At 39.3% G+C, this 25,000-nt stretch overlaps 3 protein-coding genes across 4 annotated transcripts in view; 2 read left to right on the plus strand and 1 right to left on the minus strand.

Moving 5' to 3' along the window:
* The window catches only part of LOC116045247 (L-selectin-like), a 27,523-nt gene extending 4,852 nt beyond the window's left edge, over positions 1-22,671 (plus strand). Inside the window, exons 1-3 of one of the 2 annotated variants that reach the window (XM_031292771.2) lie at positions 18,712-18,803; positions 20,895-20,935; positions 22,276-22,671. In XM_031292771.2, coding sequence (XP_031148631.2) covers positions 18,802-18,803; positions 20,895-20,935; positions 22,276-22,664 — 432 coding nt within the window. In that variant the 5' untranslated portion in view covers positions 18,712-18,801 and the 3' untranslated portion in view covers positions 22,665-22,671. Of the gene's footprint in view, positions 1-18,711; positions 18,804-20,894; positions 20,936-22,275 lie in introns of those variants that run through there. The other variant, XM_036007172.1, reaches the window with a different exon arrangement.
* The window catches only part of LOC116034448 (nuclear factor 1 A-type-like), a 380,609-nt gene that overhangs the window by 342,226 nt on the left and 13,383 nt on the right, over positions 1-25,000 (minus strand). The gene's annotated exons all lie outside the window — the stretch shown is intronic.
* Positions 2,762-3,404, plus strand: LOC116040403 (low affinity immunoglobulin epsilon Fc receptor-like). Its single transcript, XM_036007174.1, has one exon. It carries the CDS (start codon positions 2,953-2,955, stop codon positions 3,262-3,264), a length of 312 nt encoding a protein of 103 aa, XP_035863067.1. The 5' UTR covers positions 2,762-2,952; the 3' UTR covers positions 3,265-3,404.

The following is a 25,000-nucleotide window of genomic DNA, read 5'->3' on the forward strand; positions in this document are numbered from 1 at the left end:
TGGCTAGAGGCTCAGAGCTACTGCAGAGAAAAGTACACTGACCTGATGAGTGGAGTCAAACAGCTAGAAGACTTCAAGTCACAGCGCCGGAAAGATGCAGAACCTTTCTGGATCGGCCTGTTCAGAGACTGCTGGAGTTGGTCAGATGGGAGCAGTTTCAGATCCTGGGATGAACATGAACCTGAGAAGAAATGTGCTATGGCTGCGTCTGATGGAAAATGGAGCTCTGATGACTGTGATGAAAAAAAACCCTTCTTCTGCTATAAGGGTGAGTTTATCAGAAGTCTCTCTAACGGTACTCTACATCTACATCTGTTTAATGATTTACTTTATTTATTAGTTTATTATAAGATTACGGCCACACCATTTCCAACGTTCTTTTGTTGAACAAACTGGATGTTGAAATAAATATAAAGGCAGCACTAAAAACAGAACAAAGTTACCTTTTAATGAACAGATGCTTGTCTAGCTCTCAGCTCCATCGCTGCAGTTTCTTCTCTGTTATCAGGTCAGTGTTCCTCCATTGGGTGTCAGCTGTGTGACTACCACTTCATTGGAGACAAGAAGACCTGGAAAGAAGCCCAGGAGTATTGCAGAAAGAACCACACTGACCTGGCAAGAGTATCTAACGAGGCAGACATGCAGAGACTCCGCGGCTCCACGACTGAACAGTATCAAGACGGAGTCTGGATTGGGCTGCAGCGAGACTGGTGCTGGTCTCTGCCAGGGGTGGAGTTCAACGAGAGTAAATGGCATCAAGGACAGCCGAATAATGAAGGCAATCATGAGATCTGTGTGATGATGAAGGATGACACATGGGATGACGACTCTTGTACTAAAAAATATAAGTTTATCTGCTATGATGGTGAGAATATGTGGCGCATAGAGTCTGTTCTTCCAAAACCAACTCCCCCAGAAGTGGTTTGTTCCAGCATCATTCTGACCTATGTTTATGTTTGTAGTGGCGGCGCCCTCTAGTGGCCGTAGTAGTTCTGACTTTTTCTCCCCCACGCCCCAATCTGACCCAGAGGAGAGTTTTGGTCCTCATATCTAAACCAGAGAAGGTAACGGTCGCGGTTTTAAACACGTCGTTAAGTTTGTGAAATGGTCCCAGTTTGGTTAGGGTTTAGACACCAAAACTACTGAGTTAAGTTGATAAAAAGATGGAGGTTTGGGTTCAAATCAGACGTGACTTCACTTCCTGAAGGTGACCACGTGACCCAGAACCTGACGTAGCTCAGTTTGTTCCCTAAAGTTAAAAAAACTCTCTGTTTCCTTTTCTTTTCTAACAGGACATGGACCCCGGTCTCCTGGGTGGAAGTCCTGTGTTTGTTTGACCCCCCCCCCCAACCTGCCTCCTTACCAGGACATTTGGCGCTCTTCTACTTCCTCACCTTACTTCCTGCTTTGCTCCCGTCAGAACTACTACGGCCACTAGAGGGCGCCGCCACTAGAAACATGAATATAGGTCAGAATGATGCTGGAACAAACCACTTCTGGGGGAGTTTTTTAGGGGAGGAATTCTGAATTCTGTGATATTAATTTCTGAATTAATATCACATTATTGAGAAATATATTGATTAATCAGAATAATGTAGGATTTCATGAGACTAAATAAAAACAAAAAGGTTTGTCTGTGTGTTCCACAGAACAAAAGATACCCGGCCAAACATTTTATGTCAGTCCCTTTGAGATGACCTGGCAAGAGGCTCAGAGTTTCTGCAAAATATATTTCACTGACCTGATCAGTGGAGTCAAACAGCTAGAAGACTTCAAGACACAGCGCCGGAAAGATGCAGAACCTTTCTGGATCGGCCTGTTCAGAGACTCTGACTGGAGTTGGTCAGATGGGAGCAGTTTCTCTTTCAGATCCTGGGATCAAGATGAACCTGAGAAGACATGTGCTATGACTACGTCAGATGGAAAATGGAGATCTGATTACTGTGATGAAAGAAAACCCTTCTTCTGCTACAACGGTGAGTTTATTATTAGTATATTATTATAAGAATTATGGCCGCACGGTATGAGTCAGAATCAGAATCAGCTTTATTGGCCAGGTTTGCGTAGACAAACAAGGAATTTGACTCCAGCTAATCTTTGCTCTCAAGTACAACACTCACTTAACCACTTAAAGAATAAAAAACAGAAATGACAGTAAGAAATATAAAAAAAATACTGTTGAGTATAACACTGCACTAGAATTTACAAATTTACAAAAAATATACAGTAGCAATTGAAGTATATCAGTATAGTTCGAGATTTAAGATTTAAGTATAAATATAAATATAGTGCAAGGCAGTTCGGTGTAATGGTCATATATCTGAGGTTCATTGTTGAATATCTTGATAATGATATAACTCACAATAAATAAACAGATAAAGTTTTCTCAGTTCTGCTAAAATACAACAAACTGCTTGTTAGATTTAAAACAAATGAAAGGAAATAACGTATTACTTTCTTTTGTTGAACAAATTGGATGTTGAGTTGAAAATAAAAGGCAGCACTAAAAATAGAACGACAGATACATTTTAAAGTTTTCTGCTGAGATTTTACTTTCAACTGCATCTTTTGGGCCGACTTTACTGTCTTTTAAAAGGCTGTAGCGAGCTCCATTTTAAAGATAGAAAGAAGATGAAGAAGATAGAAGAATCATTAAAACATAGATGATCTAAGGAATCTATTTAGTTCCACATGTTAACTTGTTGGGAAGGTGGATATATAAAGTTGTAGAAGTTTCTCTAAACATACTAGCCGCATCACTGTCGTGCCAATAATGACGTTAAATCAAACCCTCTCGTGTAATATTGCTTCATCACAAAATATATAATCTAATGTTACAGCTGTTATTTAAACTGTCCTGTGTTTGTCTCCACGGACGGAGCATTTAGGTCTCTGCCCCTGATTGACTCCCCTTCTCCCCTGACAGATTCAGTGATCCTGATCAAGAAGAACATGACCTGGGTGGACGCGTTATACTACTGCAGAGATCACTATCGTGATCTTGTCTCCATCACCAACCAGGACGAGCAGCTCTGGGTCCAGGAGAGAGCCAAGATGGCCTCCACTCCCTACGTGTGGCTGGGACTGCGCTACACCTGCACTCTGGACTTCTGGTTCTGGGTCACTGACGAGACGGTCCTCTACACCAACTGGGGCCCCGGCCAGTCTGGGGACGACTGCAACATGTCTGGAGCCATGGACCGAGAGGGAACGTGGGTCAAAAAGATCGACGACAACAAGCTTAATTTCATCTGTTCCACGTAAAAACCAGCAGAATGAAACTAAGTACATTTACTCAAGTACTGTACTTAAGTAATAATAATGTTGAGATGAGGTACTTTACTCATATATCAAAGTTAATATTTTGTGAAAAATGTCGTAATATTTCAAGAAAAAAGTTGGAATATTTCTGGAAAAGAATCGTAATATTTCAAGTGAAAAAGTTGTAATATAGATCTTTTACTTTACAATTTAACATTTTAACATTTTTAATTAATACTTTTACTGAAGTTAAGGATGTGTTTTATTAATTTACTCACTTTGTTTGCAGTGGTGTGACGTTGACATACTGTGTGTCCTCTGGGATTATTGAATGGCATTCTGGGAAATGTAGGAATTTATATCTCAAAGTAAATATTTCAAGAAAAAATGTCAATATATTTTTTTTAAAAGTCGTAATATTTTGGGACAATTTTATTAAATGGCAAAAAAAGTAAACAAAAAAGTCATAATTTCGGGTAAAAAGTCATAATACTTAAAGAAAAAAATCATAATATTTTTTCTTCCTCTTAAAGTGTGAAGTTCTGGTGAATATCTGATGTTATATTATGTAAAATCTGATTCTGATGATCATATTGTTTCTTGAGTTTTATGTAACCAAAGAATAGTTTTCTCTGAGTCTAAATAAACTGTTAAACCACAGAGTGGTCCTCTCTTTTCACTAACCCAAAATCCTGTTATCACATCATGAAACTGGGTCTGTGTGTTCTGGGTCTGTGTGTTCTGGGTCTGTGTGTTCTGGGTCTGTGTGTACTGGGTCTGTGTGTTCTGGGTCTGTGTGTACTGGGTCTGTGTGTTGGATTGCTAATGTTATTAAATGGTGATTATTAACTGAGCAGCTAATCAACTAATTAAATTAAATCAATTGTCAATCCAATACTTTCCATCATCTTCTTCTTAACACCAACATGTAATTCCATTCTCAAATGTTTAACACGTTAGTTTAAAGTCACAACTTCACCTGTTGTTACTTTGGTTATTTCCTCCTCCCAGAACAGCCAGGATCAAGGAGAGTTTAGGGGTAACTGCATGGCCAAATTAATACAAACACACAAGTTACTGTATGACCGGTTACTGACGAGCAAAAAGCTATTTTTTAACCCTCCTGTTATCGACCATGAACTTGTTGTCCATCCAGGTCAAAAGTGAATTTGAATTTTGGTGCTTTTTCCAGCATTTTTGGCCTTTTTTATGCTTTTTACACTTTTTAAAACATTTGAGCTCCTTTTTCAACGTTTTATTTTTAAATTCATGGTCAATAACCCTAATTTATATGACATTATAACCTAATTTTTGAGTTATAAAAAGCAAAAATTGTTAATTATTTTGACTAATAGTTAAGATCAGAGGATGTTGAGTGAATCACAGACTGGTTTATGTCAAAATGTAGTCAGGATACTGGTTTAAAACCATTTAATCATGTTTATAAAATTGTAAAAAAAACACCCAAAATTCAATAAAAGTGATCATAGATAATCATCAAAGATGATTTTATGTGCAAAGATACATCATGCATCCATGTTATTTTGGGACAAGTGGAGCGTGGCGTGACAGAAATGTTGCTATGCACTGGGGATTATCCCAGTGCTCCCGATTAGCCAATCAGGGCCCGATGATACAGATCTGACACGTTGATATTTTAATATTCAAATGACAGCCAGAGTGTATGAAGAGGATCAATAAGGTGTTGAGAGCAGTCTCCGTCGGCACAGAAAGGGAGAAACATCAGAGCAGAGGGAAGCTGTGGACATTCACAAGATGTAAGTTATAAACTCGGCTGTTTGATTTCACATTTTAATGTTTGTGTTGTCTTCACGTCGACCGTGCTACTTTTTATTCTTCTGGCTCTAAATTGACTCTTTATGTTCAACGTTGTGGTCGTCTTTTCCGACACTTCTGTCGCTTTTAATACGTTTTTTTGTCACTTGTGACCGATGTTTTTGTCACATTTTTGCTGAGCTTTTCTTGAAGTTTTTTTTTTTTTTCAAATTTATTTCATAAATGTTTTTCTCCAAATGGTATGAAATTGACTAAAACTCAGAAATGATCTCTCAGCCAGGCGCCCCATGTCTGGACATTTTAACAGGAGTTGTCTGTAGAACGTGATTCACATTTATATTTCTGTTTTTTACATTTCAAATTGAATAATTTCCCTGTGTGTGTGTGTGTGTGTGTGTGTGTGGTGGTGTGTGTGTGTGTGTGTGTGTGGTGTGTGCGTCTCTGTGTGAACATAGAGTCCAGTTTGAAAACAACCCAAAGTTACCCTTTACTTTGCAGCTGAATGTGATGAATAGTTAAATATTTGATTTGTATCCTGAGGGACTGGGTTATAAACTGTATCCCTAAACATAAAGACAGGCTGTTCTTCTGTCTGCCCCCCCCCCCCCCCTCCCCCACTAAACCTACTCCGCCAACATTTGAATATAATTATGTCATTCTCATATTTATTTTTAACATTAATTCAAAAAGTCTAATGTATGAATGCAAATGTCACAGTTCAAGGTGTTACACTGTTGACTTGTGTGTCTGTCTGTCTGTGTGTGTGTGTGTGTGTGTGTGTGTGTGTGTGTGTGTGTGTGTGTGTGTGTGTGTGTGTGTGTGTGTGTGTGTGTGTGTGTGTGTGTGTGTGTGTGTGTGTGTATATGTGTGTATATCTGTAGGGTTACATTGCAGCTTGTTTCTTGCTTTGGACCATTTTTAAAGATATTTGTTCCCATCAGTCACTGAGACACAAACACATGGAAACATAGAGTCCAGGTTGAAAAAACCCCAAAGTTACCCTTTACTTTGCAGCTGAATGTGATGAATAGTTAAATCTTTGATTTGCATCCTGAGGGACTGGGTTATAAACTGTATCCCTAAACATAAAGACAGGCTGTTCTTCTGTCTGTTTCCTCCTCACTCCTCCAACATATTAATATCATTTTCATATTATTTCCTTTAACACAAATTCAAAAAATCCCCAACAGGAAACGTATGAATGCTAATGTCACATTTCAAAGTGTTACACTGTTGACTTGTGTGTTTGTCTGTGTGTCTGAGTGTGTGTGTGTGTGTGTGTGTGTGTGTGTGTTTGTGTTGTAACTTCAGTAAATGCAACATCTTTTCCAAAAGTCAGTGAGTAATCGTGTAAAATAATCCTGATTTCATACCAAAAATAACTGTTTATTATCATCTAACAGGGTGAAGATGCAGTGGAGTCTGTTGGTGTTGATTGTGATGGGTAAGTGGATCATCTGGACAGCTCACTCCTCATCAACTCCAACTCACATTTCAGTTAAGAATATGGTCACCAAACCCACCAGACTTCATGTAAATAATCACTACTTTTAGCGTGTATAGAGCCAGCATTTTTTCCACCAGACTCCATGTAAATAATCAGGACTTTTAGCGTGTATAGAGCCAGAATATTTCCACATGCAAATGGGTGAATTAAGGGTTTATTTCAACCAAACCAGAGTGGTGATTGTTGGAACAGTGGAAAGATGAACCAAGACGGCTTTTGATAGTTTAATTTAGTTTCTGTCCACTTTGAATGAAGTGTGTTTTACGATGCTAAAAGTACTGATTATTTACATGGAGTCTGGTGGGATTAGCGAACGCAATTTGGCAGATGTTTTTATTTTTAAAAAAGGATCTTTTTTCTTCTTTTTTTCTGTGACTGGACTAAATTTTTATTTAGCATGTTTAACATCAGTCACGTAGACACAAAAACATGGGAAATAGAGTCCAGGTTTAAAAACAGAACAAAGTTACCTTTTAATGAACAGATGCTTGTCTAGCTCTCAGCTCCATCGCTGCAGTTTCTTCTCTGTTATCAGGTCAGTGTTCCTCCATTGGGGGTCAGCTGTGTGACTACCACTTCATTGGAGAGAATATGACGTGGAAAGAAGCCAAGGATTATTGCAAAGGGAACCACACTGACCTGGCCACAGTGTCTAACCAGACAGACATGAAGAGACTCCATGACTCTGCGACTGCAAAGTTTCCACAGTATCAAGGCGGAGCCTGGATTGGGCTGCAAGAAAACACACCAAACATTGTGTGGCACTGGTCTCTGCCAGGGGTGGAGTTCAACGAGACTGAGAGTGAGAGTGAATGGTCTCCAGGACAGCCGGATAATAAAGGCTGTGTTAATTCGAGGCGTGATAACTGTGTGAGGATGAATGATGGCACATGGCATGACGACTCTTGTTCTAAGCTATATAACTTTATCTGCTATGACGGTGAGAATATGTGGTGCATAGAGTCTGTTCTTCCCTAAAAAACTCCCCCAGAAGTGGTTTGTTCCAGCATCATTCTGACCTATATTCATGTTTCTAGTGACGGCGCCCTCTAGTGGCCGTAGTAGTTCTGACTACCAGAGAAGGTATCGGTCACGGTTTTAAACACGTCATCAACGTTGTGAAACGGTCCCAGTTTGGTTAATTTAGACACAAAAACTACTGAGTTAAGTTGATAAAAAAGATGGAGGTTTGGGTTCAAACTAGGGATGCACCAAATCCAGATTTTTGGGGTTTGCCGTACCTGAAGTTGCTGCATTCTGGCTGCTGTCTGTAGATTCCTTCATCACTACTCGTATTCTTCCGGATGTTTGATACCAGATGTTGTAACAGCGGTGATGTTGTGTATAGTTTAGGGTCCTCGCCACCACCAGACTAATCAGCATTATAAATTGAACATGTAGCTGGACTTGAATGGCCTTCTTTTGACTGAAAGTTCTGCCAAACTACACTTTTTCTGCTCACGCGTACATTTTCACTTCTTCACAGCCTACTGCATTGAACGCTCCACCTACTTAAACACCTTCCCGTAATCAACGGCGCCGTCATTACGGCGACCAGCGTAGCACACAGAGTGCAAAAGTAGGGTTCGCTGGGAAAAGAATTCGAAGGATCGGCAGAAACCCAACCCCGTCAAAAAGCCCAATATTCAGCCGATTCAGAAGCACATTCCTGGATTCGGTGCATCCCTGCTCAAATCAGACGTGACTTCACTTCCTGAAGGTGACCACGTGACTCAGAACGTGACGTAGCTCCGTTTGTTCCTTAAAGTTAAAAAACTCTCTGTTTCCTTTTCTTTTCAAACGGGACATGAACCCCGGTCTCCTGGGTGGAAGTCTTACTTACTTCCTGCTTTGCTCCCGTCAGAACTACTACGGCCACTAGAGGGCGCCGCCACTAGAAACATGAATATAGGTCAGAATGATGCTGGAACAAACCACTTCTGGGGGAGTTTGTTAGGGGAGAACAGACTTGAGACAGAATTGATATCACATTATTGTTTTGAAATAAGAATAATGTAGGATTTTATGAGACTAAATAAAAACAACAAAGTTTGTCTGTCTGTTCCACAGAACACAACAAGACCGGCAAAACATTTCATATCAGTCCCACTGTGATGACCTGGCTAGATGCTCAGAGCTACTGCAGAGATAATCACACTGACCTGATCAGTGGAGTCAAACAGCTGAAAGACTTCAAGAAACAGTACCCAAATGTTGCAAACCAAATTTTCTGGATCGGCCTGTTCAGAGACTGCTGGAGTTGGTCAGATGGGAGCAGTTTCTCTTTCAGACTCTGGGATAAAGACCCTGAGAAGACATGTGCTATGACTACGTCAAATGGAAAATGGAGCTCTGATGACTGTAATAATAAAAAACCCTTCTTCTGCTACAACGGTGAGTTTATCAGAAGTCTATCTAACGGTACTGTACATCTACATCTGTTTAATGATTTACTTTATTTAGTAGTTTATTATAAGAATTATGGTCTGAGGTTCATCGTTGTTGAATATCTCGATAATGATATAACTGGCAATAAATAAACAGATAAAGTGTTCTCAGTTCTGCTAAAATACAACAAACTGCTTGTTAGATTTAAAACAAATGAAAGGAAATCATTTCCAACTTTCTTTTGTTGAACATATTGGATGTTGAGTTGAATATAAAAGGCAGCACTAAAAATAGAACGACAGATACATTTTAAAGTGCAGTTTTCTGCTGAGATTTTACTTTCAACTGCATCTTTTCGCTTTTTGTCTTTTAAAAGGCTGTAGCGAGCTCCATTTTAAAGTTAGAAAGAAGATGAAGAAGATAGAAGAATCATTAAAACATAGATGATCTAAGGAATCCATTTAGTTCCACATGTTAACGTGTTGGGAAGGTGGATATATAAAGTTTTAAAAAGTCTCTCTTAGCATCACTGTCGTGCCAATAATTACGTTAAATCAAACCCTCTCGTGTAATATTGCTTCATCACAAAATATATAATCTAATGTTACAGCTGTTATTTAAACTGTCCTGTGTTTGTCTCCACGGGCGGAGCATTTGGGTCTTCGCCACTAATTGACTCAGACACCAATTGACTTGGACACTAATTGACTCAGACACTAATTGACTTGAACACTAATTGACTAAGACACTAATTGACTCAGACACTAATTGACTCAGACACTAATTGACTTGGACACTAATTGACTTGGACACTAATTTACTCCGCCTCTAATTGACTCAGACACTAATGGACTTGGACACTAATTGACTCCTCCCCTGGTTGGCTCCTCCCCGAATTGGCTCCGCCCCTGATTGACTCTGTTCCTGATTGGCTCCCCTTCTCCCCTGACAGATTCAGTGATCCTGATCAAGGAGAACATGACCTGGGTGGACGCGTTATACTACTGCAGAGATCACTATCGTGACCTTGTCTCCATCACCAACCAGGACGAGCAGCTCTGGGTCCAGGAGAGAGCCAAGATGGCCTCCACTCCCTACGTGTGGCTGGGACTGCGCTACACCTGCACTCTGGACTTCTGGTTCTGGGTCACTGACGAGACGGTCCGCTACACCAACTGGGGCCCCGGCCAGTCTGGGGACGACTGCAACTTGTCTGGAGCCATGGACAGAGAGGGAACGCACCAGTGGGTCAAAATGATCGACGACAACTACAAGTTTAATTTCATCTGTTCCAAGTAAAAACCAGCAGAATGAAACTAAGTACATTCACTCAAGTACTGTACTTAAGTAATAATGCTGTTGAGATGAGGTACTTTACTTATTTCTCAAAGTAAATAATGTTTCAAGAAAAAAAGTCGTAACATTTCAAGTAAAAAAGTTATAATATTTTGGGAAAAAAGTCGTAATATTTCAAGTAAAAAAGTCATAATTTTTTAAGAACGAAATCATAATATTTAAAGAAGAAAGTTGTTATATGGATCTTTTATTTTAAAATTTAACAGTGTGGGATTCATAGTTTTACTTAAAGTGCCTATATTATGAAAAACATCACTTTTTCTAGGATTTGGGGAGTTATTTTTATTTTGGTAGTTTTATACAATTTATTGTATAGATTAGGGTGAACTCTGTGTGTTGTAGCAGCTAGCTTCATGCTAATAGGGCTTACCCAGTTACTGCCCATTTTCCACTCTCACCAAAGATAGGATAAAAGTGAGAGGTCTCACTCTGTAGCTAAAACAGAGAGCTCGACACACAGGGTGAAAAGAGGAGCTGCAGCAAAGTGCAGTACTACAAAAATATGGTGTTTTTTGAAAATTAAACCATGTAAAGTTATTCTGATATTACCTCTAAATACAATTATGAACCAGAAAATGAGCATAATATGGGCACTTTAATTTACGGATGTGTTTTATTCATTTATTCACTTTGTTTGCATTGGTGTGAAGTTGACATACTGTGTGTCCTCTGGGATTATTTAATGGCATTCTGGGAAATGTAGGAATTTATATCTCAAAGTCATAATATTTTGGGAAAAAAGTAATAATATTTCAACTAAAAAAGTCATAATATTTCAAGAAAAACAGTTGTAATATTTCAAGAAAATGAGTCGTAATACTTTGGGAAACAAGTTGTAATATTTTGGGAAAAAAGTAATAATATTTTAAGAAAAAAGTCGTAATATTTTGGAAAAGAAGTCGTAATATTTCAAGGAGAAAGTCATAATATTTTGGGAAAAAAGTCGTAACATTTTGGGAAAATAGTCGTAATATTTCAAGTAAAAACAAATGTAATATTTCAAGTAAAAAAGTTGTTTTTGGGAAATATTCATAAAATTTGGGGGAAAATATCATAATATTTTGGGAAGAAAAGTTGTAATATAGATCTTTTACTTTACATTTTAACAGTGTGGGATTAATACTTTTACTGAAGTTGAGGATGTGTTTTATTAATTTACTCACTTTGTTTGCAGTGGTGTGACGCTGACATACTGTGTGTCCTCTGGGATTATTGAATGGCATTCTGGGAAATGTAGGAAGTTATATCTCAAAGTAAATTTTTCAAGTAAAAAAGTCGTAATATTGTGGGGAAAAAGTCATACTATTTTTGGAAAAAAGTCGTAATATTTAAGAAAAAAAGTCATAATATTTTGGGAAAAAAGTCATAACATTTTGGGAAAAAAGTCGTAATATTTTGGGAAAAATTTTATAATATTTTGGGAAAAAAGTCGTAATATTTGGGGGAAAAAGTCATAATATTTTGATAAAAAAGTCGTAATATTTCATAAAAGAAGTCGTAATATTTTGGGAAAAAAGGTGTAATATAGATGTTTAACTTTACATTTTAACAGTGTGGGATTAATACTTTTACTTAAGTTAAGGATGTGTTTTATTCATTTACTCACTTTGTTTGCAGTGGTGTGACGTTGACATACTGTGTGTCCTCTGGGATTATTGAATGGCATTCTGGGAAATGTAGAAATTTATATCTCAGAGTAAAAATTTTTTAAGAAAAAAAGGAGTAATATTTTGGGGAAAAAGTCACAATATTTCAAGAAAGAAAGTCGTAATATTTCAAGAAAAATTCATAATATTTTGGGAAAAATTTTATATTTTGGGAAAAAAGTCGTGATACTTTTAAAAAAAGTCCTAATATTTCAAGAAAAAGTTGTAATATTGTTGAGAAAAAAGTCGTAATATGTTGGTAAAAATGTTGTAATATGTTGGTAAAAATGTCATATTTTTTTGTGAAAAAATTCGTAATAGTTCAAGAAAAAAGTAGTAGTAATATTTTAAGAAGCAAATCATTATTTTGGGAAAGAAAAGTTGTAATATAGATGTTTAACTTTACATTTTAACAGTGTGGGATTAATACTTTTACTGAAGTTAAGGATGTGTTTTAATAATTTACTCACTTTGCAGTGGTGTGACGTTGACATACTGTGTGTCCTCTGGGATTATTGAATGGCATTCTGGGAAATGTAGGAACTTATATCTCAAAGAAAATATTTCAAGAAAAAAAGTTGTAATATTTTGGGAAAAAATGTCATAATATTTTCAGTAAAAAAGTTGTAATAATTTGGGAAATAAGTTTTAATATTTTGGGAAAAAAGTTGTAATATTTTGGGGAAAAAGTCGTAATATTTCAAGACAAAAGTCATAATATTTCAAGTAAAAAAGTTGTAATATTTTAATTGTTTAAATTTTCATTGGGGGAGATATAGATTACGATTTGTTATTTTCTGAAGTTATTTTTTCTTCTTCTTAACGTGTGCATTTCTGGTGAATATCTGATGTTATATTATGTAAAATCTGATTCTGATGATCATATTGTTTCTTGAGTTTTATGTAACTAAAGAATAGTTTTCTCTGAGTCTAAATAAACTGTTAAACCACAGAGTGGTCCTCTCTTTTCACTAACCCAAAATCCTGTTATCACATCATGAAACTGGGTCTGTGTGTACTGGGTCTGTGTGTTCTGGGTCTCTGTGTTCTGGGTCTGTGTGTTCTGGGTCTCTGTGTTCTGGGTCTGTGTGTTCTGGGTCTGTGTGTTCTGGGTCTGTGTGTACTGGGTCTCTGTGTTCTGGGTCTGTGTGTACTGGGTCTGTGTGTTCTGGGTCTGTGTGTTCTGGGTCTCTGTGTTCTGGGTCTGTGTGTTCTGGGTCTGTGTGTTCTGGGTCTCTGTGTTCTGGGTCTGTGTGTTCTGGGTCTGTGTGTTCTGGGTCTGTGTGTTCTGGGTCTGTGTGTTGGATTGCTAACGTTATTAAATGGTGATTATTAACTGAGCAGCTAATCAAAAAATTAAATTAAATCAACAATCAATCCAATATTTTCCATCTTCTTCTTAACACCAACACACAATTCCATTCTCAAATGTTTAAGATGTTTGTTTAAAGTCACAAATTGAAAAAAAATTAAACAGCTAGTTCACCTGTTGTTCCTTTGGTTATTTCCTCCTCCCAGAACAGCCAGGATCAATCAGAGTTTTGCGGTAACTGCATTGGCAAATTAATCCAAACACACGAGTTACTGTATGACCGGTTACTGCTGAGTAAAAGGCTATTTGTTAAACAGAGTCCGACGCAGTCAGTCTACATAAAAACCCACCAGGGCTACATTTACTCCCAGACAGTGGTATAGTATACGCGATACGCAGGTATACTGTAGCCTACAGTATACACACTACAATACATTATACTAGCATACACCACTGCTCCCAGGGAGAACATTGAGGGCAGAAACTCCATCACTGATCTATTTCAGCCGAATCTTCTCTGTCCGAGCTCGGCTACAAACACCAGATCTGCAGCATGTTACCGTGTCGATCGCTACCGAGCCTGTTAGTAACCGGCAGTGTTCGAGTCCAACAAAGTGCTGCTACGAGGGACTAAACACAGAGATGCATAAACAGACTGTGGTGCTCAAGATTGTATTGCAATGATGTATTCCTCCACACGTAAAATACAACTAGCACTGCAGTTACCAAATGTAAAGTTACTTTATGAGTAGAAATAAGTGCGTTAGTGCGTCAGTCAACAGAAAGTGTTCTCTCCCAGGCCCCCCCCCCTCTCTGTCAACGCCCAAAAACCCAACAGGTGAACAGGTGAAGCAAACAAATATGTTATCACTTCCGCTCAAACCGCCATGAAAACGCCCACCACCTACAATATAATAATCAATAAATAATATAAATGAGAACATAAACAACGTACAGTATGTGGCTCCTACAGGCAGACTACAGACAACGTGATCTTCACCTGTTCAACCATAACTTTAACACATAGTAGGCGAATGTCCTGCTGTTTTTACAGACATGTGAACTCACCACAGACAGGGAAACACTGGAGCACGTTAGTCTCTCAACGGTGTAACCGTGTTGCTATGGTTTCCGAGTTGAAGGACATGGTTCCTCTGAACGGTGTGAAACAGCTTTGAGTTATGCTTTCTCTCATTTATTGGCTGTGTCCCAGGTGATAGCCAATCAGCAGCGACGTGTCTGTAACCTTATGGTAATAAAAAGGCACACAACAGGGTGTTCAACGCACCCCTGGTTGGCTACGTTTTGTCGGGGCTTAACAGGTGTAAGAAACTGCCAATTAGATTAATTTACTTATTAATTGGAGGTGCCATAACCATAGACAGTTAGAGAAATGGACCAACAGATCCCGTGTCTCTGGACGGAGACCAGTGAAGGATATTAGAAGATCTTTCCCGGTGATGGCTGAGCGTTACTGAGCAGCCTCCAACTGAGCTTGAAGACGTAGATGTGACGTGAGCAACCTGTCTGAAAGTTGGAAGTCTTCTGGTAGCTGTGCCAAGAGAAATCTCAATCATTCCCAATCTAGCAGAGACGGAGAGCGTAGGTATATGTAAGGAGATAACATAGACACAGGCTAATTATTGATCACTAAAATGATAGTTAACATTAGTAATTAAACTTAAACAGCTAATGGAAGTCCAAACTGCCTGAGAGCTTCTCCTGTACTATACGGTAATTCCTCTACTATGAGACAGTAAGTCTCGTGGTTATGACCCAATCGTTAGCCTATTTTTATAAAAACGTCTGCTACGGAGCCATAACGTGAGCTACAAGGTAATGGAGCCTTTTATACATTGTCGTGTTTCTTTAGAAATAAACAATGGACAAATAGAGTCTTTAAACTCTTCAGATGTAAAGTTATTCTCTGTCAAAGTGACGTCAAAATGAATGGCAGTCAATGGGATGCTAACGGGAGGTGATGGCTTGTTAGCATCAAAATGGCGCCATAGGAGGTACGCTGTGTGGAGAGAGGTTTACCCCCTTGGCCATAACGCATAGGTGTAATTTACGGGGGTGGGCGGAGACTGTGCCTACTAATTGGGAGGCCAGGGATAAGGAACGAAAACATGTAAAACAAGCAGTGTCACTATCCTGAGTGGCCGTTTGATAAAACACACAAGAACCCCCGAAAAGTTTCTAGACCATCAACAGAAACAAATCACGAGGTCAGAAGAAGCCATGTTGTCATCCCATATGTGGCTGGGCTGTCTGAGAAGTTCTGGAGAGTGTTCTCCAATTACATTTTCATCAGAAGAGCAACCTGGTGTATGTGATCAAATGCAAGGAGGAGTGTAAAGATCTGAACATTGGGGAGACAAAACAGCCGCTCAGCTGACGCATGTATCAACACAGGAGAAAAACCTCCTCAGGACAAGACTCAGCGGTCTATACTCATCTACAAGAAGAACAACACAGTTTTCAGGATCAAGATGTCTACATCCAGAGAGGATAGGTGGTTTAAAGAGGCGTCAAGGAGGCCATGTTTGTTAAAGTGGAGCGACCCTCTTTAAATAGGGGAGGTGGGTTGAGACATCATTTGTCTTCAGCCTACAACATGGTTCTGAAAACCATTCCCAGGAGCTTTACAGATACACCATCCTGCTCCTCCTCTTAAGCAGGGGGAGGGGCATCATCTGAAGCTGCTGGGACACCATCTTCTCTGGCAACACAAATGGACTACATTTTAGCAGTCATGTGACTTCATGCCATGAGATCATGTGACTGTGTTAGTTTCTTTCAATTGTTAAATGACAGTGGGAACAACTGAAGCCACATGTGCAAAACTCAAACTACAGTCTGCAGAACCAACAGTCACCTGAACTAAACAGTTCACATCTCCTGAAAAACTCATTCACAGAAACACAACTCTTCACACACGTCTCAGAACAGACTCAGTGCAGAGAAACACACACACACACACACACACACACACACACACACACACTGAGACACACACACTGAAACACAAACACACTGAGACACACACACGCACACACACACACACACACACACACACACACACTGAGAGACACACATACACACACACTGAGACACACACACACACACACTGAGACACACACACTGAGACACACACACTGAGACACACACACACTGAGACACACACACATTGAGACACACACACTGAGACACACACTAAGAGAGAAGACACACCAGCCCAATAATCGGGCGTCAGGCCGACTGGCGAGGTCGGTGACTCGAGTCTGTTCGGTGTGTCCCGTGCCGTCGGCCTTCATTTGGCCGACCTGACATGTTCAGTCAGAGACAGGACAGTCAGAGACAGGGCAGAGACAGGACAGAGACAGGGCAGTCAGAGACAGGACAGAGACAGGGCAGAGACAGGGCAGTCAGAGACAGGGCAGTCAGAGACTGGACAGTCAGAGACAGGGCAGTCAGAGACAGGACAGAGACAGGGCAGTCAGAGACAGGACAGTCAGAGACAGGACAGAGACAGGACAGTCAGAGACAGGACAGTCAGAGACAGGACAGTCAGAGACAGGGCAGAGACAGGGCAGTCAGAGACAGGACAGTCAGAGACTGGACAGTCAGAGACAGGACAGAGACAGGACAGTCAGAGACAGGGCAGTCAGAGACAGGACAGTCAGAGACAGGACAGAGACATGACAGTCAGAGACAGGGCAGAGACAGGGCAGTCAGAGACAGGGCAGTCAGAGACAGGACAGAGACAGGACAGTCAGAGACAGGGCAGAGACAGGACAGTCAGAGACAGGACAGTCAGAGACATGACAGTCAGAGACAGGACAGAGACAGGACAGTCAGAGACAGGACAGAGACAGGACAGTCAGGACTCACCAGTAAATGGGGAGCAGATGAGTCTCTCAACATCTGACGAAAATCTTTTAAACTGACCTTTGTTGATCTGAAATGAAGACAGATTCAGCAACTTCACGGCCTATTTCTCTCTTCAAATGTTTTCAGAAACACGTTTCGGTGAACTATTTTAGTCCAATATGAGATCGTATTCTGAACGAGCCGCCATGACAGTCTGGCTGTGAATTTCCGGAGAAAAAAGAACCACGTGACGCGTTCATCCAATCAGCTGCCGGTTTTCATTTTCTGGGAAATAATCAGACAGTTAATGGAAAAAATACAGAGCAGCGCCGCCTGCTGCTATGGAGACGTATTACGTTTCACGTACGCTCAAGTCGGCGTCTCCTCAGTGTGTTTTGAGAAATTTTTTGGACCTCGGGGACCCGACTGATCAGTCCGACTGGCTTTACTGCCGACGGTCGGCCGTCTGGTTGGTGTGTCAGGGCCCTAAAACAACACACACATTGACACACACACACACACACACACACACACACACACACACACACACACACACACACACAAACATACTGTTATATATGTTTTATGAGGACCAACTTTATAACCATTACTTGTGGGGACCACCCTTTCTAAAGGTGCTAGACGTATGACACCTACACACTGAGACACACAGACTAAAACCCATACACACACTGAAACACACACACACTGAAACACACACACACTGAAACACACGCACTAGGACAACACACACTAAAACACACACACACACAAACACACACATACACTGAAACACACACACACACACACACACACACACACTGAAACACACACACACACACACACACACACACATTTCGAAAAAAAGTGATGTGTCGAAAAAGACGACCAAAACGTTGGATTTTTTTTTTTAACATTCTGACCCAGAAAAACTAAAAGTTGCTCAATGGGTAATAGGTAATACCCTACTGACCTCTAGCTCTGCATCCAACTCAGCCCCCAACCCCCCTATCCCACCCATAGTGTTCTATAGTAACTACACTCATACATAGCCATATTCTACTGCTCTTCATACTATTCATCCTGCACATACACTTATTCTCACTACTCTCATAATGTTACTGTTTCTGCACTACAATGGTACTGTTACCACACTGCACATAGCTGAACATACTGTACACATCTGACTATATGGTTCATAATGAATATCCATATTTATTCTGTTTTTCTAATAATAATACACTCCATATATCTATATTATTCTTACTACTATTATAATGTAAACCAACTGTACTCTTCTGTCTACACTGCACTATATTTCCTGTCCTGTCTATACTTGTATATCACTTTACACTTTTCTGCTCTTTTTTGCACTTCTGGTTGGACGCAAACTGCATTTCGTTGTCTTTGTTCTTGTACTCTGCACAATGACAATACAGTCGACTCTAATCTGATCTAATCTAATGTTTAGGTGAAGGAAACAGTGGGAAGTTTCCAGGGAATGATAAAGATCTGACACGTTAATATTTTAATATTCAAATGACGACAACAAAGGGACAGCCAGAGTGTCTGAAGAGGATCAATAAGGTGTTGAGAGCAGTCTCCGTCGGCACAGAAAGGGAGAAACATCAGAGCAGAGGGAAGCTGTGGACATTCACAAGATGTAAGTTATAAACTCGGCTGTTTGATTTCACATTTTAATGTTTGTGTGGATTTGCAGAAGAGGGATTGTATTCAACGTAATACTGCATGTAAAATCTGATTTATATAATGATGAGGTTTCCAGTTTTCCTTCAAACTCTTTTTGTTCATTTCTCAATATTTAAGTTATCTTCTCTGATACATCCGGGGTCCTCAAACGTATCACTCAAAGGTCTGCATTTAAAAAACTATACGCTACAAATATCAGTAGAAGTATAACAGTTGTATATCTGTACTTAAACTATACGCTTGTGTGTGTGTGTGTGTGTGTGTGTGTGTGTGTGTGTGTGTGTGTGTGTGTGTGTGTGTTCTTGTTTAACTATATTACTTTACTTTAAAGGTGTGTTTGAGGGTTAAGACTTGGTTTTAGGATTAGGGTTAGAATTAGGTTATGGTTAGGGTGAGGGTAAGGGTTAAGGTTAGGGTAAGGGGCTAGGGAATGCATTATGTCAATGACGGGTCCCCACAAAGATAGTGAGATGCACTATGTGTGTCTCTGTGTGTGTGTGTTTGTGTGTGTTTTTGTCTGTGTGTCTGTGTGTGTGTGTGTGTTTCTGTGTGTGTTTTTTTTAGAAATCTTTTCTTTTTCAAATTTTTTGTCGCTTTTGTAAAACATTTTCTGTTTAGCTTTTTTCGGCCACTTTTAACAATGTTTTTATCATTTATTTTTCGACCTCTTTGACTTTATTTCCAATGTTTTTGCTGGTCGTTTTGTTGCCGTTTGTCGCTTTCTGCATTGCTATTTTTTATTTTAACACACATTATTTTTTTTTTTTACAGGACAAAGTCTGGGTAATGACCTGCCAGAACATTTCTGTCATTTTACTGACTTATTTCTTAGAGTGTATTTAAGGACGAACGTCCACAACGATTGGCCTTCACCGAAAATTTTAAACATACATTTAAGTTTTGTTTACAGAGGGGTTTAACATGAAACTATCACCATCACCAAACCCACCAGACTCCATCTAAATAATCAGGACTTTTATCACTGTAAAACACACTTCATTCAAAGTGGACAGAAACTAAATAAAACTATCAAAAGTCGTCTTGGTTCATCTTTCCACTGTTCCAACAATCACCACTCTGTTTTTTTTTTTAAATAAACCCTTAATTCACCCATTTACATGTGGAGATATGCTGGCTCTATACACGCTAAAAGTCCTGATTATTTACATGGAGTCTGGTGGAGATAATGCTGGCTCTATACACGCTAAAAGTACTGATTATTTACATGGAGTCTGGTGGAAATATGCTGGCTCTATACACGCTAAAAGTACTGATTATTTACATGGAGTCTGGTGGAAATATGCTGGCTCTATACACGCTAAAAGTACTGATTATTTACATGGAGTCTGGTGTAGTTTGGTGATGGTGATTTCGGGGCTGTTTCATGTTAGACTAAAAGGATCTTACTCTTTAACTAAAAGGTCTATCTCTGTAGAGATCCTTTCATAATGTTGTCAGACACTTAGAATAATAATCTGAGTCTGTCAGCAGCAATAACAGAACTTTTAGTGGACGCTAACTGACTCTAACATGTGTCCTGTAGGGTTACATTATAGCTTGTTTCTTGCTTTGGACCATTTTTAAAGATAGTTGTTCCCATCAGTCACTGAGACACAAACACATGGGAACATAGGGTCCAGGCTGAAAAATACCCAAAGTTACCCTTTACTTTGCAGCTGAATGTGATGAATAGTTAAATCTTTGATTTGCATCCTGAGGGACTGGGTTATAAACTGTATCCCTAAACATAAAGACAGGCTGTTCTTCTGTCTGTTTCCCCCTCACTCCTCCAACATTTGAATATAATTATATAATTTTCGTATTTATTTTTAACACAAATTCAAAAAGTCCAACGTATGAATGCAAATGTTATAGTTCAAGGTGTTACACTGTTGACTTGTGTGTGTGTGTGTGTGTGTGTCTGTGTCTGTGTGTGTGTGTTGTAACTTCAGTAAATTCAACATCTTTTCCAAAAGTCAGTGAGTAAAGGTGTAAAATAATCCTGATTTCATACCAAAAATAACTGTTTATTATCATCTAACAGGGTGAAGATGCAGTGGAGTCTGTTGGTGTTGATTGTGATGGGTAAGTGGATCATCTGGACAGCTCACTCCTCATCAACTCCAACTCACATTTCAGTTAAGAATATGGTTTGATTTAAGCAGTAATTTAGTTTTTTTTCAACCTGGAATTTCCTGTTTTTTTAAGTGGCTTTAATGTAACATTAACAGACAAATGTTTAGCATCAGTTACTGTCGTTTTATGTGTGATTTTTGTGGACTACAAGAAGAGAGTATTTCCCATCTGGATGTGGACAACTTTCTAAAAAAGAAACTTGAGATGAATGTTGAACTAAGTATGTTTGAGGTGATGCTATATTTTAGTCAAGATAAGATAAAAAACATACACGTCTACTAAAGTTCTGTTTTTACCGCTGACAGACTCAGATTATTATTCTAAGTGTCTGACAACATTATGAAAGGATCCCTACAGAGATAGACCTTTTAGTTAAAGAGTAAGATACTGTTTGTCTCTTATATAAAAAATGTTGTAAGTTAATGTCTGTTTCTGCAAGTACCAATGCAGCAGATTTTACAAATGTGTGGGGTAATGTTTATTAATTCTTTAACTGTTTGTGGTACCTTTATATGGAATTGTTTCCTCTATTTAATGTTTTTCCTTGTTTTCTTTTCCCTTTTTCTTCTTTTTTGGATATAGTAATATTATGTACCCTTTTTTATATATTGTATTTTAAAAGCCCCCCCTCTTTTGAGATGTATATGATGAAACCCTCTGTGAAGTTGTCATGGGTGTGGCTTTTTGGTCGGCTCAGACCTAATCAGACTGATTGAAGCCAGATGGTGTGTCAGCTGTATGTGAGCCCTACATATATCCCTTCATCAAATGTTTTTACCATTTGCCTGAAGAAGACCCAATAGGGTCGAAACGTTGCATCTATGCATATATATTAAAAACGCGAGCTTAAAGCAGTGTTGCGGACATTTTATTTTTTTCACTTTTAGTACTTTAATTTGTCCTGCACCTGCCAGAAGGTGGGATGTGCACACAATTACTTTTTTTAAAATAAGCGGGTCAATGCCCTTCGAGGTGTCCATTGTCAGGTATTAATGGACTTTGGTGGAGGTAATGGATCACGCATCGCGTCATCCATTAATACCTTACTGAGAGACCACTAGTGGCAGAAAATGACATATTGGATGTTTAACGTCTGGTGGGTTTGGTGATGGTGATTTCGGGGCTGTTTCATGTTAAACAAAAATAATCTTACTCTTTAACATCAGCCACTTAGACACACAAATGAGAAAATAGAGTCCAGGTTTAAAAACAGAACAAAGTTACCTTTTAATGAACAGATGCTTGTCTAGCTCTCAGCTCCATCGCTGCAGTTTCTTCTCTGTTATCAGGTCAGTGTTCCTCCATTGGGGGTCAGCTGTGTGACTACCACTTCATTGGAAAGAATATGACGTGGAAAGCAGCCAAGGAGTATTGCAGAAAGCACCACACTGACCTGGCCACAGTGTCTAACCAGGCAGACATGCAGAGACTCCACAACCATGCAAAGTTTCAAGCCGGAGCCTGGATTGGGCTGCAGCGAGAATGGCGCTGGTCTCAGCCAGGGGTGGAGTTCAACGAGAGTAAATGGTCGCAAGGAGAGCCGAATAATGTAGGCAATCAGGAGAACTGTGTGTGGATGAGGAATGACAAATGGAATGACATCTCTTGTTCTAACAGCTATACATTTATCTGCTATGAAGGTGAGAATATGTGGCGCATAGAGTCTGTTCTCCCCTAAAAAACTCCCCCAGAAGTGGTTTGTTCCAGCATCATTCTGACCTATACTCATGTTTCTAGTGGCGGCGCCCTCTAGTGGCCGTAGTAGTTCTGACGGGAGCAAAGCAGGAAGTAAGGTGAGGAAGTATAAGAGCGCCAAATGTCGAACAAACACAGGATTTTCACCCAGGAGGCCGGGGTTCATGTCCCGTTTGAAGAAAAAAAAGCAAACCGAGAGTTTTTTTTACTTTAGAGGGAACCAACGGAGCTTGGACTTTAATCTGACCCACAGGAGAGTTCTCCGTCCGCATATCTAAACCAGAGAACGTAACGGTGACGGTTTTCAACACGTGGTTAACGCTGTGAAACGGCGCCACTAGAAACATAAATATAGGTCAGAATGATGCTGGAACAAACCACTTCTGGGGGAGTTTTTCAGGGGAGGAAAGTCTCTGAATTGATATCACATTATTGTTTTGATAGAAGAATAATGTAGGATTTTATGAGACTAAATAAAAACAAAAAAATTTGTCTGTGTCTTCCACAGAACACAACAAGACCGGCCAAACATTTTATATCATTAAATCTATGAAGAACTGGCAAGACGCTCAGAGCTACTGCAGAGAAAACTACACTGACCTGATCAGTGGAGTCAAACAGCTAGAAGACTTCAAGACACAGCACCCGAATCATGCAAACTATCCCAGGAACACTTTCTGGATCGGCCTGTTCAGAGACTCTGACTGGAGTTGGTCAGATGGGAGCAGTTTCTCTTTCAGATCCTGGGATAAACATAAAGAAGACCCTAAGAAGACATGTGCTATGACTACGTCAAATGGAAAATGGAGCTCTGATGACTGTAATAATAAAAAACCCTTCTTCTGCTACAACGGTGAGTTTATCAGAAGTCTATCTAACGGTACTGTACATCTACATCTGTTTAATGATTTACTTTATTATTAGTTTATTATAAGAATATGGTCTGAGGTTCATCGTTGTTGAATATCTTGATAATGATATAACTCACGATAAATAAACAGATAAAGTGTTCTCAGTTCTGCTAAAATACAACAAACTGCTTGTTAGATTTAAAACAAATTGATGTTAAAAGTTGCTCTTTTGATAAGGTTTTGCCTATATTTTTGTAATATAATAAATACTGTTACACTCAGCTTGTGTAGGCCTATCAGTGTTTCCTGAACATATTGAACACACATTTTAAAAATACAGCGATAATACCGAAAACCGTGATCATTTTGGTCACTATAACTGTGAGGTTACATATTCATACCGTGACAGCTCTATGTGGACGTGAGGCGTAAAGCTGCGTACAGACAGCCTGTGTCGGCCGTCCGAAAACGCAGCTCTTTTTATTCATTTTGAATGGGGGTGGTGCGTTTAGGCTGCGGCAGGGATCACTGCAGGGGGAAGGGAAATTAGTTTTGGACTCTGTCCGTTCAGCAGCTTTACGAAGACAACACAGAATATAGAAAATAAGCATCTCTCAACACATACTCTCATGCAACACAGAACATGCTCTCATATACATTAGACAGGTACATACAGTATATAGTAATACTCTCATATACATTAGACAGGTACCTATATAGTAATACTCTCATATACATTAGACAGGTACCTATATAGTAATACTCTCATATACATTAGACAGGTACCTATATAGTAATACTCTCATATACATTAGACAGGTACCTATATAGTAATACTCTCATATACATTAGACAGGTACCTATATAGTAATACTCTTATATACATTAGAAAGGTACCTATATAGTAATACTCTCATATACATTAGAAAGGTACCTATATAGTAGCACATTAACTCCTTCTTTCAGTGGCAGTTTTTAATTGAACGACTCTGGATGTATTGCACAAAATGACACAATGCACAACCCAAAAAGCCTACGTATTGCACAACTAACATATTGCACAACCCAAAAAGCCTACGTATTGCACAACTAACATATTGCACAACCCAAATAGCCTACGTATTGCACAACTAACATATTGCACAACCCAAATAGCCTACATATTGCACAACTAAAATAATGCACAACCTAAAAAGTCTACGTATTGCACAAATGACATATTGCACAACCCAAATAGCCTACGTATTGCACAGAAGACACATTTCCACATAACCTATGCAGTAAACAATGACATATTGAACAATCCAACAGCCCATGTATTGCATCACTAACATATTGCATTTTGAGGTTGTATCAGAATAGGTTTACATGGTTTAATTTTCAATAAAACCACCATATTTTTGTTGTACTGCTCATTGCTGCAGCTCCTCTTTTCACCCTGTGTTCAGGTCTCTGTTTTAGCTACAGA

Source organism: Sander lucioperca, chromosome 11 (genome assembly GCF_008315115.2).
Source record: "Sander lucioperca isolate FBNREF2018 chromosome 11, SLUC_FBN_1.2, whole genome shotgun sequence".
NCBI lineage: Eukaryota > Metazoa > Chordata > Actinopteri > Perciformes > Percidae > Sander > Sander lucioperca.

What these genes read in the sequence shown, in the direction of transcription:
- LOC116040403 (XM_036007174.1), top strand. Translation starts at nt 2,953, where the DNA reads ATGACCTGGGTGGACGCGTTATACTACTGCAGAGATCACTATCGTGAT.